Source organism: Pollachius pollachius (genome assembly GCF_949987615.1).
Source record: "Pollachius pollachius genome assembly, chromosome: 19".
NCBI lineage: Eukaryota > Metazoa > Chordata > Actinopteri > Gadiformes > Gadidae > Pollachius > Pollachius pollachius.
In genome coordinates, this window is record NC_136952.1 from 4,210,452 (window position 1) to 4,227,625 (window position 17,174).

Genomic DNA, 17,174 nt, shown 5'->3' on the forward strand with positions numbered 1-17,174 from the left:
TGACGTATGTGGAGCATAAGAAAGTGTGAAACGTGTGTTATTCAAATGTAGAAGATATGTTGTACAAATCAGGAAAAATATGTTTATTGTATTAAGGAGAAATGGGGTTTATTACATTTTCCACAAAATCTCTCCTTGGAGAAATTCAGTCAGCGCATGTATATAAAAGTGTCTTTCAGTCTTTGAGGACAACTAAGCCGGATGTCATAATAAAAAGTGTGCATGCTTTGGTTTGGGCAAATTACTAATATTATTATATCTTTAATTTTCTTTTTATTAATTTGTATCGCTCACGTCTAGTCCTAAATGTGCATTATCTTGGTCGACAGTAGGTGGCAGTAATTCACACCATTGTGTCGGGTTTGTGAGGGGAAAAGGAAAAGAAAACGAAGCGACCGTATTCACAAGTGACACATCAACGGAGCGCCTGCTTGCAAACCGGAACCCGGTCCATGGTCGGAATCATTTGGAGGCGGGACACTTCCGGGAGCTGTCGGCTGGGAAAACTGTCGGTGGAACTGCAATCCATCTCTGCGATGAGTTTCGAGTGGCCCTGGCAGTATAACTTCCCTCCGTTTTTTACGTGAGTCTTTTTTTAAATAAGCAATTTAAAGTCACGTATTTACACGCCTACAGTTTATCAGTTTGTTAAGAACATGCATTCCGTGTTGGTCTGAGAGCTAGCTCAAGGCTAAATTATGCTACGGAAGTGAATCTCAGCCCTAGTATCTGGTATCTAACGTTATTATTGTTGTAAACGATCTAACTTTCTATTAGATAGTTTATACATACAGCTATCTATTAAAGTTGACAACTAAGAGCTAAAACATTGTACATTGTAATCACTACATCTATTGCAGTGGTAAATTAAGAGACACATTGATATAAATCATAGTTTTATATGAGAGCAACAATATTGGATCAATATTATAAGTCACAAACTTAGAACCTAAGTAATTGTACAATAATAATAATAATACCAAACCTATATGTCAGTGTGAACTTGATCACTTGCTGAATGATTACAAAGTAGTTCAATAACGATCCACCAGCCCTACATTTTAATAGATTAATATCCCAATATATAATGATAATCAATATCCTCGTATTTAATGATGATTAATTTCCTATATTTCCCATACTTTGAAGACAACTGTTTTAAACCACAATGAAAAAGATTTTACATGAATCTGTTTAAGGGCTTCCAAGCCACTAAACAGATTGCCTTTTAATATAATGCAAAAGACCCATCTCTAAATCAGTGCTTATCTAATACCGTGCTTGCAACAAGATCCCTGTAATCATTTGTGACGAGAGAATGAAGGGGAAACTCTTTCGTCTCTGGACTGATTAACAGTTTTTCTTCTTTCTTGGTTTTTCTTTCTCCTGTGGACAGATTACAGCCTAATGTTGACACCAGACAAAAGCAGCTGGCGGCATGGTGCTCGCTGGCGCTGGCTTACTGCCGACACCACAAACTCTACACCCTGGACGTCATGGAATCCCAGGAGAGCCCCGTTTTCAATAACAAGAAAATAGAACGTATCCTTGCAGACACGTTGCAAAGACGATTGATTAGAACGATTCTGTTTTTTCTTTCATGAATTGGAATTGGACTTCTTAGTGCCTGAATAATTAGCTGCACTGTTCTCAATGAGCATGGATGCAACAAATAAACCTTGGCTACTGATGGCTGGGGTGATAATGGACATGTGGCATGTGATTGGTCCTGTTGTTTCCCTCTGAAAACATCAGGATTGGGACCTATGAACAAAATCCTGTCTTAAAAGACATGGGCAAGGTTAGAATAGAACTATTCACAATTAGCATATAGTAATATTGAGTCTTTAGAATCCATCGGTTGACTTTGAATGTCGCCCGACAAGAAAACTTTTCGACCTTAACTAAAGTCACAGGAAAACTATCAACGGAAGCGATCCAAGTTGTCTTTGAGGAGCTCAGAAAAAAAGGTGACTAATCCGACGACGCCCTGTGTTCTGGAAGCCCCGTGGTGTCGTATTACCTCCCCAGTGACTGAACGATAGTGGTGTTGATGGTTTGTTTGTTTTCTGGACCGTCCTGCCACTGTAGGCAACCTGGACTGGCTGGACAAAAACAAGTCTCGGTGTTTAGTGATGTGGAGACGGCCGGAGGAGTGGGGGAAGCTGATCTACCAATGGGTGAGTCATCGGCCCCAAACGTGATCACTCCGTGTACCGGGATACTTCTGTCCTCATCCCGGGTTTACCAGGGTTACGTTGACCAAAGAAATACAAAGACTTTTATTGTTAATGTGTTTGACATTTTGAAATACCCTCGCTGACTTTCAATATAATCAATTACCGCATTGTATATCTGGGAATCAGCAGTCCTACTATGTTACATCAGAACCTCTTGGGGGAGACGGAACAGCGACTGGGGCCGGAAACAAAAAATGGAATAGGGACGGGGTTACGCCATGCTTGCTTCGTGTTTCATTATGGAGACGTCTTCCCAAAATTATTTATTTTGTGACTGGCTGAAGCTTTCATAAGGGCCGTTTTAATGTATTTCTACAGTGGCTATTTTACACGTAAATAACATAAACAACAACTTGATTAATACCCCGGAGGGGATAGTCATTTACACAATGTCGGTTTGAATTTATTTTTTTTTTCTTTCGCACATGCTACACACAGCCGGTGATGAGCTGTATCAGATGTCTTCACCCGTATCGGATACACTCTGGATCCTTTAGGGCGAGGGTCGGCGCCTGGGCAGTTTGTGTTCACTGTAAATAAACAGTTAAATAAACCAATGTTTACAGCTCCCTGCATCAGCAACATGTTCACCCAGACCGTTCACCCAGATTCAGAGTTAGTCTGCCATCAGACTTTAGATTATTATTAATCTATTATCAATTATTATTAATCAAAAGCCTGTGAGAGTACTACGTTGCTTCCTTGTACTATCCTTATACTAGCAAGAGATTTTACAAGCTAACCCCTGTTTGTACTGCCAATATCTTTTCGAGCATCTATAATATCATTGCCTCTCTGCAATGCCAAAAAAGTCATTGTTAAATATTTGCCATCTCTGTGTTCTCTCTTTGAACCCCTAGGTCTCCAAAGTCGGGATGATCAACTCCGTGTTTACACTTTACGAGCTGTCCAACGGCGATGACACCGAGGGTGAAGGTATGTTCCCATATCTCAATTCAAAAATCAAACTTTATTCATAGAGCACTTTTCCGGCAGGCAAATGCAATTTAGCGTGCTTTACATAATAAACAGACTGATAACCTTATAAAAGAATGATGAATACATAAAATAAAAATAATATTGCTTTAAAGCTAGGCTTAAAAGAATTGACTGACTGCATTGTCAGTCATCTGGATGGCCTTTCCAAAGACGCAGGGCAGAGACACCAAAAGCACTATCCCCAGAGGCCTTTTTTTTACTTTTTATTAAACCATGCACGTCATTCAGAACTGTTGACTTTTAACATCGTTATTCACTCTATTTAAGATAAAACTGTTTTGGTCGCTGCACTTTATTGGTTGTCATGTTTTAATTTCTTTGGCTGCTGCGCTCCTTGCCTGTCGTGAACCGAAGCCTCTGAGAGAGAGCTGATGGGTTGTGGCAAGTTTACATTTTTAGAAAAAGGCTTTCAGCTTGAATCGAGGGCAGAGCGATGTGCAGAGAGAAACAGAACATTAAGTCAAGAGATCTCGTGGTCTCACGAGGCTAACCGGAGACATTTACAGAAAACTATCACATCACGACTGTGTAAAAAGAAGGATATCAACAGGGGGGGAATGAGGATTATCGGGCAGGAATGCAGTTACAGGTGTCTGTGAAGGAGACCCCTCTCTAAAAATGGTCTTTGTTCTCTGAACTGGTAGTTCAGAGTAGTTCTCCCATTCCAGCCCATTTTTAAAGGATGATCATCGATAATAAACATTTGGGACACTGACCTCATTGTATGATTTGCTGAGAACTATGTAAAATGCTTAATGTCCTTTTTTCCCTTTTCCCAGAATTCCACGGTCTGGAAGAGTGGATGCTGCTGCGTTCCTTGCAGGCCCTTCAGACGGACGGCAAGGCGGAGCTCATCACCATGGACGACAGCAAGGGGGTCAAGTTCTTCTGAGAGGACCCCCCAGCCATCACGAACTCGGCCCTTTATCGCTTTGTTTTAAGGCGCTACGACGGTTGAGCCATCTTAGGGTTATGCAAGATCCACCAAAAATACCCCCCAACAAATGGATGCTGGTTTTAAAATGATTTGCATCAGGAAGTTGCCATTTCTGGGCTGCAGAAGGGCAACCAAAATGAGGGCTCCACCTCCGTGAAGAAGAAGCGGTGCTACCGCAAATGTGTTGCACTTGTGAGGGTGTTGCACCTTTCTGTTCAAGGTAACCATCTGCCGAGCCTCCTGGGTCCCAGTTTAAATGCAACCTGACTCATCAGGGGAGTCTGTGCTGTTCTGTGTACCCGTTACTGGGGTTACTTCTTACCTACACCGCTGTAACTTTTTTCTGTCTTTGTAAATATGATTGTAGTTTTAGTTTTCAGGGTTTGCTTTCCAATACATGGGTACATGCATTAAACAGGGCGGTAATTTCTCTGCCCTACCACGACAACACATGGCCAAACCACGAGGGACCTTTTACCTTTTGGGTGTTCAAACGTGTTGCTCCCAGGTGAGGAGTAACATGGAATTGGGGGGGGTGGAAGGCTGGCTCTGTTCTTCTGTACTGATCACTGTGGTTACAACACAGACCCAGCTCTTACACCCCCTGCTCCCTGGCCAAATAAAATTTGTTTTGTTATGGGAAAATAAAGAAATTTCAAATTGTTTGTTCTGTGGGATGGACTGAAGAAAATGTATTTTGAGTTGGATTAATGCTGGTTGTGGTTGAATTTACCTTTTCTTTTTAAGATCATGCATGCATGAATTGTGTTGACACATCATGTCATGGGGTTGTGGCACATAGGCCAACAAGTTGACAAGATTTTTAAAAGTGAAATCTATTTACTCATTTTGACAGCGCCCTTCTGTTTGACAACGAATGCAGGAGTTTAGGTAGTCAGATAGGTTTCTAATGAAATTCTCTAAATTCTATCATGTGCCTTTTTCCCAGAAAACCTTTTCGTGCTGAATTCAAAATTCTGATATTATGAATGACCCAGTTTATCTGAGCAGTGTTGGAGCCGTGCCAGCCCTAATCATGTGGCAGGGCCCTGAGGTGCAGATTGAGCCCCGGGGAGCCCAGTGTGCTCGCTGATAAAGTCCCCTGAGTGCGTTTGTGTGACCGGTGAGGGCCGACTGCCCTTGGAGATAAAAGGGTCTTGTTGATGTTGCGCCATCTACAGGACGCATGTTGTACTACGCGGTCTTGTTCTAGAAATCACGCTGCAAAACTGGTCCATATTGCCTAGTTAACTAACGAGCTAAAGATAATACCGTGCAATTGAAAGCCTGAAAAAAAGCTATATCAACATACGTGTTTCAAAAAAGAAATGGTTTAAGTTATAATTCTTGGGAATCTACCAAATCCCTCAAAAATGTTTACTTGAGGAGTCTGTTTACAGCAAAAACTCAATATCTTGATGTGACAACAGCTTAATCTGCAACAAGGCAGGACCCCCCCCCGTGTCGAAAAGAACACTTGTTGCGTTACCCCAAGAACCTCTACTAAACGATCCTCACTGTTTGTGTTTGAATCACATCTATAAATAAAAAAAATATTATAGATTAATAAATCGCTGAGCATAAAATGTTACAAACTACATCATAACATTTTGTCCGGGACTTGGAACGACTTTGACGTCAATGGGGGCTGGTGGGTTGTAATTAACGCCTCCTCGGACAAGGCGCACGTTTTTGCTACCGAGAGGGGCGGAGCCGAGCGCTCCGCTGCGCTCTAGCGCGGCGCTGGGGCGCAGCTGATAATAACAGTCTGCTGCCAGAGGTTACCTTTATAACCGAGCACTGCCAGCGGGAGAGAGGATTACTTTATCCAAGACCACCATGTGTTAATTAGAAGTTTCGAGATTCCGTTTCTGCACCGAGTAAGTAGCCTATGTGTTATTTGCTTCTGTTTTGTATGTTCTTTCAACAAGTTGCCTTCTTGTTTGCAGCCTATTTGAATGGCTAATATTTTAGCTTTCATCACATTGCAGGAATCAGTACCTAGGTAGACGGACTAGTCTCTTAACCACACTGACATGGCCATTAACACCGTACTGATCAATGCCAACATAGTGATTAACACAACTGTAGTCATTGATAAACCCATTATGATTAATGACACCATAGTGATTGATATCACAATAGTGATTGACACCACCATCTTGATTGACACAACCATAGTCGTCGCCTATTGACTTTAAGCGTAACAATGGCGCGTGTGACCTCCTCGGGAAGAAGTGGGTCAATATCAATTAACTAATTAACGTTGTGTTTGTCGTTGTCTATAGGGTCCAATTAAAGGGGGCCCTGACGTTAAAACAATGTCGCGCGCAGAGATGGAACTACCGCGACGCGGTTTCCCGGGTCTGTCGGTGGACATGTCCGAGGGGGACTGCCTGTCCCGGGTGTCCGTGTTCAGGCCCCACGGTCTGGGCGCACGGCGGAACTCCTATGGCTTGCATAAAATCAGCATGGACATCGACTCCCCGCTGTACAGCGGGGTCCTGTCCAAGGCGCTGTCATGGTCCGCCGAGAACATTCTGTCGCTCCCAGAGTCCCGGGCCGAGGAGGAGGCGGGGAAGACGGACGCCTCGCCCAAGACCCCGTCCCCCTCCCCAACCTCGAGCATCTGCACCGTCGCCTCCCTCACGCCCCACTGCAGCGCAGCCTCGGAGGCTGTCCTGCTCACGGACACCTGGGCCTCCGCCCCGGCCTCCTCCTCTTCCGTCCCCCGGGATGCGAGCTCGGACTCGGACACTGAACTCCTCGCCCCCCACGGCAAACCGCACAAGGTGCTGTCGCGGCTCCCCTACCAGAGCAAGAGGGAGCAGGATGAGAAGGAGGAGATCGAGACCAAAGCTGTGGCCACTTCGCCCGATGGAAGATATCTCAAGTTCAACATCGAGATCGGAAGGGGTTCGTTCAAGACCGTCTATAAAGGGCTGGACACGGAGACTACCGTGGAGGTGGCGTGGTGTGAGCTGCAGGTGAGTGGGGAAGGACCTGTTGAACTGTGCGTTGACAACGTGGAGCCCTGTTGTCTTTATTTCTATTTATTTCTATCCTGATAGTAACAGGTTGAATACATTCCTACAATCATTAATTGTGCTATTTTTATTAAGTTAATTTGGCCTCATTATGGTTTTTATTCTGAGTTAACATGATGTGCGCATAACATGCTATTTAAGGTACACTTTATCATCGTTTCCTGTATGAAAATAGTCTGGCCATAGGCTTGTTAAGGAAACTGCTGCCCATTTGTCTCTAGTGGTTACTTACAGGCCGCCTCACAAAAGTAGGCCTTTTGTGAGGCGGATAATCTGCTTTTTCGCGACCTTGGAACAGGGTTTGTGTCACCAACACACAGCTGACTTGGCCATCCCTCCGACAATCCACTCCGACTCTCTCAGTCTGCTGTGAGCCTCGGTAATCTCTGTTGTTGTAATCAGCAACCGGTGACCCCAACAACGGTTCCTCACCTCTACACCCACTCACGTTAAACCGACACCGCCGTCTTTATATCCCCCATAAAACGTCTCATAAATTGCAAAAATGGAGTACCACTCGCAAACCCCCCCCACCATCCTAAAGAAAAGCCTTACAGTGTGGGAAATCTGGTTTAGATCGGTGCTTCTCACAGGGACCGTAGTTCCCCCCCCCCCCCCCCCCTCTCCCGGTAACATGGTAGCCCTGTGAAGACACGTGGACACACAACAAGCACAGCAGCCATAACACCCCTGATTATAAAAAGGCTTGACTCAGGCTGCTCGCATCAAACAGCCTGCTTGACAGCTGCTCCGTCTGCCCCGGTGCTCTAGAACCGTGGAGGGGTTTACAGAGTAAAGCCTGTTAAGTCTTCTCTGAACGCCGGCTATTCTGCCCGGCGCATGTCCGTAGCGGTTTCTTGGCGAGTGGTCAGGTGAGGTCAGGGGAGTTAAGTCCTCCTCTGTTATCTCACGGTTGGCCTGGTTAGTGGTTTGCCTCTACTAACCCAGTTTGATTAGCGCGCCACCAGCTCCACCACCCAGTATATGTACGTATGTATGTGTAGTTTAATTTGGGCCGGCGCGCGCGCGCACACACAAACACTGACACACACACGCACGCACGCACATTAGGGGGACATATGTTTCTTGAAGGCTGAAAGCAGTGGATCACATGAGTTGAAAGTGTCACAGGACAGGTTGGGGGAGGGAAGGGGCAGTCACTCTGTACCACACTGTCCCACCTGTCAGGATGAGCAACAGGTGTCGTGTGTGTGTGTGTGTGTGTGTGTGTGTGTGTGTGTGTGCGATTGTGTGTGTTTGTGATTGTGCGTGTGTGTGTGTGTGTGTCACTCTCACTTGCAGGCCTGAAGCTGTCAACAGCTGTCACAGTTCTTACACTGACAAACACATCACTTTAAAGAGGCCTTGCATGTTCCACTCATTAACAAGTGGATTGGAGTGAGAGAACAAGGCATCATCACGGATGTCCTAGTCTACTGCGAGCGACCACGTCATTTATTTTGAAATTGATATACTGCTTCCCTGAATCCCTGTTAGTTACCTAGGTTAGTTTGGGAAACACCCATTTGACAAATGTTTGCATTGAAGTGACCCATAAAACAACCACATTCACCAGTTGAAACAAGTTCAGTTGTCTAATCTCTGATAACAACATGATTAAGAAACCTTAGCTGGGTGGTGGAAGGTGATGTAGAACTCCGCATTCAGTTCCACCACCCAGCTATCGGTTAGAACCAAGATGGCCGCCTGGTTACACAAGCCCCATGAACATAGAACTCTACCGTGGGAGTACCTACTGAACCGGCTCAGTTAAACTGTAACAAACGAAATGGAGACACTAGCCTACATCAGGCAGCATCTGTTTAATGATGTATAGCGAACGCCAGAGGTGCATTCCGCCAGACAGAACGATGTGAAGAGAGTCGTTTGATTATAATGTGTTGGAACAAGTTTCCCCTTCACCTTATGACAAGCACGCACATGTAGGTGCCTTAATCTCTGTCCAAATAGCTAACTTATACCTGGCACTGTATTCCTCCATGAATGGCTGAACGCGAGGCGCTTTACACTAATTGTAAAGAGCTTTGAGTGGGATAGAAAGGATAGAAAAACACTTTATTAATGCAGTCAGAATGCAGTCAATTCTTAATGTTAGCCAATCAGCATCAGAAGCTAGGCTAACACGAGAGCAGTTGGCACATGGAGGCCGTACTGAACAAGGATGTCCTTGTGTTCCATGTTTAGAATCAGTCCTAGCATTATGCCAAACTGTGCCAGACAGGCTAATTCCCCCAGTGAGTTAGCTTCCTAGCAACGCAGCCCTCCAAAGGCGCACAAGTTATAGACGCTATATAGCCCCAGCATTCACAGATGTTTATAGATCATTAAACATTAATGAGCCGTAGTCTGCTCGTGTTTTCCCGGTGGAGGTGAGGTTTTGTGCTCATTAGATGGCCTTCAAGGTAGGGCTAGCACAACCTAAACACGAGGAAGGAGCCAGCACCACCCAAACAATCCCAATAACTTGTAGTTCTGAACTGCTTCTAGGTTGGGTTTGGGGAACTCAATTCTGCATTCAATCAGATCCCCTCACACACCCAGCGTTAAGAACCAGATGGAACCAAGGTGGCCGCCAGGGGCTTCAGGTCCCTCAGTGTAGTGGGAACTGGATCACAGTTTCTTCCAGATGGCTTTCCAGGCTCCCCTTTCACTATCATGAGGGGAAAAAACAGTGACTGTTTTGAGTCTGTTTACTCTCTAACGTGCATGTTGGAGGTGCATGCCTGGTCTACACAGCTGTCCAGTACATTAGACCAACTGCAAGTGGCTTTGGTCTACCTTATTTGAATATATGAGAGGGGGGGGGGCCTTTGTGTATTATATTTAATGGGTTAGTTGAGTTCATTGACAAAGACAAGGAAACATTTTTCCCTTTACTGCTTCATTTCATTTCAAGCATCCGATGAGCAACCACACCACAGGAGTGAAACAATTTCTGACCAAACACATGGGTCGTTGTTGCTCCTTTATCTCCCTGATGGGCTGAAATCATGCAAGGTGATGTCACTTGCTGTATAATCTCAAGCAAGTGACATCACCTGGAACTAAATGTATGAATCAGTGCGTGTGCATGCGTGTGCATGAAGCGGGTGTCTAGGGGGCTGATTCGTAGTGTTTGGCTATGCTCAATCTATAAAGCATTCCTTGTTTGACTGCGTGTGATGTCCCTGGTTTTGAGGACAAAAAGCAAAAGGGGGAGGTGTTGAGAGGAGAACGATGACTTCACCCACGCTCTGAGGCCAGGGGCGCTTTTTAACGAGTGCCCTGTTGCATGCTGGGCCAGTAGTTGGGCAGCTGGTATTTGCCCAGTGTTTACATGTCCATTTAATAAGGCAGGATTAGTCCAAACATTGTAAAACGTCATTTATGATCCACTGCCGTTTCTGCACAACATATTATTTTGAGTTATTGGCCGTCCTTGCATTAATACGGGCTTGTCGCGTGCGCCACCCGTGTGCCACGATGTCGCCTGCGCACGTTGTTGTACCTCCGCCCAATGGGAAACCCAGGAGAGGTTGTGTGTTTAAACATGTCCTCTGATGCGGATGGAAATAAGCAAGAGGCTGCAACCCACGACAATACCCGTCTCCCTTCCTTGTTGTGCACCGTCCCGACTCCCTCATCAATAAACAAATACACAAAGACTCCATGGACTTAAACAAATGAAGCCATGCCTTTAGCACAGCAGTAGAGGAAGCCCCATGAAACACTCATTACAATAACACAGGAAGGGGCGTCACGGTGACGTGAAGTCTGTTGGTTTTTGCATTAACTTGGGACCGTGCCAGAATGTGGGATGGAGAGAGAGAGAGAGAGAGAGAGAGAGAGAGAGAGAGAGAGGATCAAGTCTAACCCTCCCAAGTCTCTCTACATCGCGTAGGTACAATAGCTGCAGAACAGGATTGGACCTTTTCTTTAATAACAAGTCATGGTGTGCTTTTTGTGTTGTTATTGTTGTGTTTACGAGTGCACTTTTTCCGCAGCAAGAGTTGTGTTGGATGTTCCAGCTACTGTGGAACAGCACTGGTCCCGCTGTGATGTTTTAGTTGGTGTTGTTAATTGTGTTGGCCCTCCAAGTCCATAAAGGCATTTAGTTCATCATAAGAACGTTAACAAACATACTTATGACTTAAAAGCTCTCCTTGTATCCTTTTATCCTGCCATTAGTACTTTACAATGTGTATCTGCACAGAATTCTTCAATAAAATGAGTAGCTTGCATTATAATAAAGCATTAACTGCCTCTATTATATCTGTATTTTCTGAGTTTGCAAAGTTGGCCATTAAAAGCCTGGCAATGTTTCCCTGGGTGTAGTTTATTGAGGTTAAAACAACAGACTCCTTTCTGATGGCAGTTACACGCTGATTATGTTATATCATAATCCCTCCACTGTTTGTATTTCCAATGCCGTCATCACAAGTATACTTGACACATTTTAAGAAAGCCAACCATTGCCACCAGCACCCACAATGCCTTGGGAGTTTTGACCTCCACTCAGAACAGCCAGAACCAAAGTGCTTTTTCATTTTTTGTTTGACAAAAACGGAGGACGTTTTTTTTTTCTTCGGACCTTTTGCCCTGCCAAAAACGCCGGCCAGCCAGCGGCCCGCCTCTGGTGAAGGTGGCCCGTCCGCGCTGTTAAAGCCCGACCCACGAGCCAGGCATGGAAACACACAGTGGAAGAACAGATTAAAAACTCCCCGCATATGTGCCAGTGGTCATAACGGGGCTATTGTGTTTTAATGAAGGTGCCACACACACGGGCGACTGCCACCACTGACTTCATGGTCGTTTACGGGAAGCCCTGCGCTGTGATCCTCTATGAAGGAGCGGGACACTAATGGGCCAAAATGAATTCATATATTTCCAGGTCGTCTTCTGGTAAACAGATTTCTTTTGGGGGATTATGTCACACAATGCTGAATGTTTATAATCATTCAACCGGATGATGGGTTGAGAGTATAGTTGTTGTAACTACTCTTTTCTTCTGGTAGTACACTGGTACTACTGGGGGAGTGTGTGTGGCTGATGGCTGGATTAAGCAGCCTCTACTGGCGGTGTCTGGTTGGACTCGCCACCTAGTTGACTTTTATTGGGCTCCTCCAAACACAAGGATGCAAGGTTGTAGTGTTGAAACCGGTTTTTAGTAAAGTTTGTCGGTAAATGAGCATGCAAAAGGTACTGCATTGCCGAATAGGACATCTCTCTCCGAGTGCGGCTGGAGATGGATGGTTTAACTGGCGCACACTGATTGCTTAATGTGCAACAGGTGTGCAGTCTCACCCAGCCCCAGAGTCCAATCAGAATCCACCAGGTGAGGCTGCTTATACCAACCATCATCCACACAGACTCAAACAACTGGTTACTCCCCTCCCCAAACGAAACCAATTGTAACCATAGTAAATACTTAATCCCACTGTCCTATAAATAGACGGCATATACAACAGTATTTAAAAGTGCCGTTAAACCTCAGCCACCACCCCACTTCACAACATGGCAAAACTAAACTTAAACCCGTCAGTACAGATTGGGGAAAGCACTCTGCTTGGTGTATTTATAGGAAGAAGGAGGAATTTTGTGTTTGACTGATAGTACAATCTGCTTCACTACAGGGAGTGTGTGGTTGGGTGGGTGGGTGGGTGTGTGTGTGTGTGAGCATTTATATACCAGCTCAGGTCTGGCATGTGTGTGTGTGTGTGTGTGTGAAGGTGTATTTATACCTAAATGACTTCAGGTACTAACTAACTTGTGACCCAGTAGTGTGGTGCCAAGGGGTCATATAATCTGAGAAGCAAACTAGAACCCCTACAGTACAGCCATGTTGATCCATCTAACCGACAGACCACGGATACAGAGACCATGTTTGTTTGTGTGTGTGTGTGTGTCCTGATCACCATGTTGTGAGTGTAAACAGGCCCTGAGTGCCCAGGTAGTCATGGTGACAAATTGAGCAGGACAGTTCTTGGAAAGGGGGAAACCTTTCAGGGGCCTGGACCCTTGTTGTGTATATGATTCTTTGGGTTGGGGGGGGGGGGGGGGGGGTTCTCATACCTCGGAGTCCCCAACAGCAAACACAGACGGTGTATTTTCTCAGCCTACCATAAACACCACGACCCCAGTCCTTGTGAGATCTATCTTTCAGACCTTCCGTTTTGGATCTCTCTTCACAGCCCAAGCACCGATCCCGGCTCTCAGAATAGCTCTCTGTGTATAAACCCGTCGCTTTAATATAGTGAAGTGAGTTATCCAGTGTGCAGAGATGGGTTCGGCCTATGTGTGTGTCCTTTTCTGTGCGTGCGTGCACATATATAATCTTCTCTTTTCTTCCCATGAGATGCGTGCACGGCCTCACGTTGTTAACCAGAACCTTCCCCGTTCCCCTCCCACCTCCTCCCAGTTAGCCGCGGATGTGCCTGCTAGCGGTTATCTTTCCTGGCGCGGCACCATTAACCCTGTCTGTCCGTCCTGACTGAGCCCTTAAGAGGCAGAGCAAGATAAAAACAAGAAGCTCCCCAAGCATTCAAGTCTTATCAGCCCACACCAAGCCTCATTAGTTTTCTCCGCATTTTTTATCCATCTATTCATTTATTGAACTTTTATAACTCCCTAGCCATCTAGAATCCTCCGGAAAGGCGCTTCGACATCACAGGAAAAAAGAAGGCGCAAGTTCGGAGACCAGCAGAAAGTTCACTTCAACTGCGTTGCAGGAACCTAGGATTGATTTGGGTAATGGGGAAAAAGACACAACAGCCATAAAAGGATTTTGGGTGAACTTCCCCTTCAAGACGTCACTGTGGCCGCCGTCACAGTGGCCCTAATGGCTCCTGCCCACTGTACACACACAGAGAACACTCACGCTAATGTCCCTCCGCATATACATGTTGGGACGCACCGGTGACTGGCGTGGTAAAACACTGGGGCCGCGTGTAACACATTACTCTCGTTAATTAAATTCAGGCGCCGCGGCTGAGCCTTTGTATACACAGGCCTTTTTCAATCATGTGTGTTGACAAAAGCTTAATATCCCAAATGGTGTCTTGTGTGTTTATGTGGCAGTTAGATTCAGTCAAATGAAAACATGCAAGTTATACCCCGGAAGACCAGACAATGGTTGTAAACATGGCAAATCTTTGGATTTGCACCGTCCCGCAAAATTTGAATCCCGCAATCGTCACTGCTTTTGAATGACTGGAATCAAAAACTGTGTGTGTGTGTGTGTGTGTGTGTGTGCGTGCGTGCCACACGCCTAAAGAACGTAACCAACCTTGTTCTCGTTCATCGTCTTGTTTTCCTCCTGTGGGTGACACAAGTGAGAACTCTGCGGGAGGGTCCTACTAGTGGTGTTGGAGCAGTCTTGTGATCCGCTCTCTGGTTCACTCTCAAGGGAACAAATTGTGGTTCTTTTTAACACACATATCTCGCTCACATTACGGTGATATAATTTACAGGCAGCAAGTTGATCTTTTGTTCCCCTCTGTTACACAACACACACACACACACACACACACACACACACACACACACACACACACACACGCGCTCATCTGCACATGCAGAGACACAATCACAAACAGAAACACAAGCACAACTCAGAACTTCCTGTACAGCCTGTCATCGTGCTTCTGACTGTGATCACCGGAGGTCAGCCAAACATTTTGACTCATTGGTCAAAGCGGACATCAGATAGGGCAGTCCCTCACTCATTTAATTCCTTCCGGACACACTCTGTGTTGCACACACATAGCTCAAATACAAAAATTGTTTGTTTGCTACTCTCCAGTCCTTATAAAGCATTCTGCTGAGCTTTATTTTGCGATTGTTGTACAAGAAAACCCTCTCTGGACATACAATACGACAAAGAGAAAATGGGATGACAAAAATGGCAGCAGCATTTTACTTTGAAACCCTTTAAAAAACGTTTTCAAACCTTTATTCTTTGTTAACATTTTGTGAAATTTTTCGAAAGTTGTAGTTTATGGTTAATTGGTATGTAAATATGCAAGATGTATTATAAAACCCTTGATAATGGTATGGCAATGGTTATAAACTACAGCTCATTGTGGAATACGGTCAAAACAGCGTAAAACAGCACTTTTGGAAATGCTAGTAAACAAGTTCAGGATTATATGTTCTTGTTCAGGATTGGTTCTTATGAATTAGTTGTGGCGTTAATTAGAAGCGGAGTTCACGTGCGTCACTGAATGCAGGTAAAAGCCAGTCTGAGGCCGCTCTGTGTACAGACTAAACACAGACTCAGTCTCCAGCGAGGTTCTTAACTAACCCTCGGGTTGATTTCCGAGCACTTAGGAGATAGGACAAAAGTGTTTTCCTCCGCTGCGGGTCATTTGCATGGGCGCCACAGGTTGAGGGCGAGGTTATGAGAGAGAGAGAGAGAGAGAGAGAGAGAGAGAGAGAGAGAGAAGCGGTTATATCGATTGTAAACATAGAGAGAACTTACTCTCAACGTTGGGTCCTTATTAGATTAGAGGGCGACTAGCCTGTACCGTGGGCCAGTCAGTCGGTGAACAGAGCCCGTCAGAACCTCTGCGGCCCGGCAGTACACTGGCACCTCAGTTCCCACAACACCTCCTGCCTCTGAACAGTGTTGCCAGATTGGGCAGGCGCGATGCAGCCAGGGTCTCCATATTGGGTGGGAAATCTAGCCCAATCTGGCAACACTGCCTCTGAATGGCACGCTGTCCCAGTTCCAGATCCCTGCTGCGTACGTGCGAGTCCTGCTTGCGTGGACCGCGTCCGTCGTCGCTGGCGGGGACAGGACCGCGCGGCGACGTCCTGACTTTGGTTTTTGATTCTGGGCCACGTATGCGAGTACGAGTCCAGATATTTACCTCTTGAGTTATTCATGTTGCTCAGCAGACACTTCCAAATGAAATTCGAGTTACAGTGAATCTTTTTTTTTTATGTCACTCATGAGCATGTATGGGAAAGGCATCTTGCTCAAGGACGTCGACATTTAGACTGTGGAATAGAACCAGGAACCATTTAGCCGGGGGTCCAACCCTCACCCCACCAATTGACTCCCCCGATGACACATAGCCTCTGTAACGGTACACAGTTTGGCCTTGGGTGATTGATCACACAGCACAGTAATATGGTTTGTACCTCTGGAAAAGGTTACGTGTCATCTTGCACGGCTTCTGGCAGTGGCAGCGTTCTCATTGCCTGGGCGACAAGATCCACTCTGTCCCCACTTCAAACCCCTTCAGTATATGTGCCTGTGGAAAATTGTATAGAACTGCCTCAATACCCATCGTCCCCTCATCCCCGGTTTGTCATCTCCGATACGAACAAAACCCAAAACCAATCAGCGCTACCTTTCTCAACGTTTGAAATGGATTGCCGCGTCAGCTCTCAATTCCAGGCTAATTTGATCCCGTTATATTTAGGGACAACTCTCCTTTTTCTGTGGTGCTGGGCCATGTATAACCTGTAAAGCCCCCCCGATGTGTCAACAGAGTGTGAACGTGGCCATTGGGTGTTAATGCTGGCCCAAACACTGTGTATTGCACGCCGGTTGTCATAATACGGGCGCTGACGAAGTCTTGTTAATCCCTGCGACCCATCCGCCCCGCACTCCGATACTTATGTAACTCCACTTATGTGGCGCCAGGCCCAGGTATTTCCAGCCCCTGCTTGGTGGACCCCCGAAGCCCACCCACTGACACACACACGCACATACATACGCACATACATACGCATACACATGCAAGCTCACACATGCAAGCACACACACACACACACTCACACACATGCAAACACACGCACACATGCAAACACACACACGCACACACACACACACGCATGCTTCACACACAGCCCCCCCAGCGGCCAAGTATAAATAGTCAGATGGAAGGAGACCTTCATGAGCTGGAAGCCAGGAAGCGAGGCCTGGATTTCACAACACATGAC

The 17,174-nt window shown here is 45.8% G+C and overlaps 3 protein-coding genes across 4 annotated transcripts in view; 2 read left to right on the forward strand and 1 right to left on the reverse strand.

Annotated features, from left to right (window-relative positions):
• Nucleotides 1-17,174, reverse strand: part of twnk (twinkle mtDNA helicase) — a 161,369-nt gene that overhangs the window by 90,505 nt on the left and 53,690 nt on the right. The window lies entirely within an intron of this gene.
• Nucleotides 480-4,841, forward strand: vps25 (vacuolar protein sorting 25 homolog). Its single transcript, XM_079756304.1, has 6 exons — nt 480-583; nt 1,397-1,542; nt 1,917-1,970; nt 2,092-2,180; nt 3,101-3,176; nt 4,019-4,841. The coding sequence occupies exons 1-6, from the start codon at nt 537-539 to the stop codon at nt 4,129-4,131; spliced, it is 525 nt and encodes a 174-aa protein (XP_079612430.1). The 5' UTR covers nt 480-536; the 3' UTR covers nt 4,132-4,841.
• Nucleotides 5,970-17,174, forward strand: part of wnk4a (WNK lysine deficient protein kinase 4a) — a 41,520-nt gene continuing 30,315 nt past the window's right edge. For both annotated transcript variants that reach the window (XM_079756291.1, XM_079756292.1), the window contains exons 1-2: nt 5,970-6,056; nt 6,465-7,163. In XM_079756291.1, coding sequence (XP_079612417.1) covers nt 6,498-7,163 — 666 coding nt within the window. In that variant the 5' untranslated portion in view covers nt 5,970-6,056; nt 6,465-6,497. The remainder of the gene's footprint in view (nt 6,057-6,464; nt 7,164-17,174) is intronic.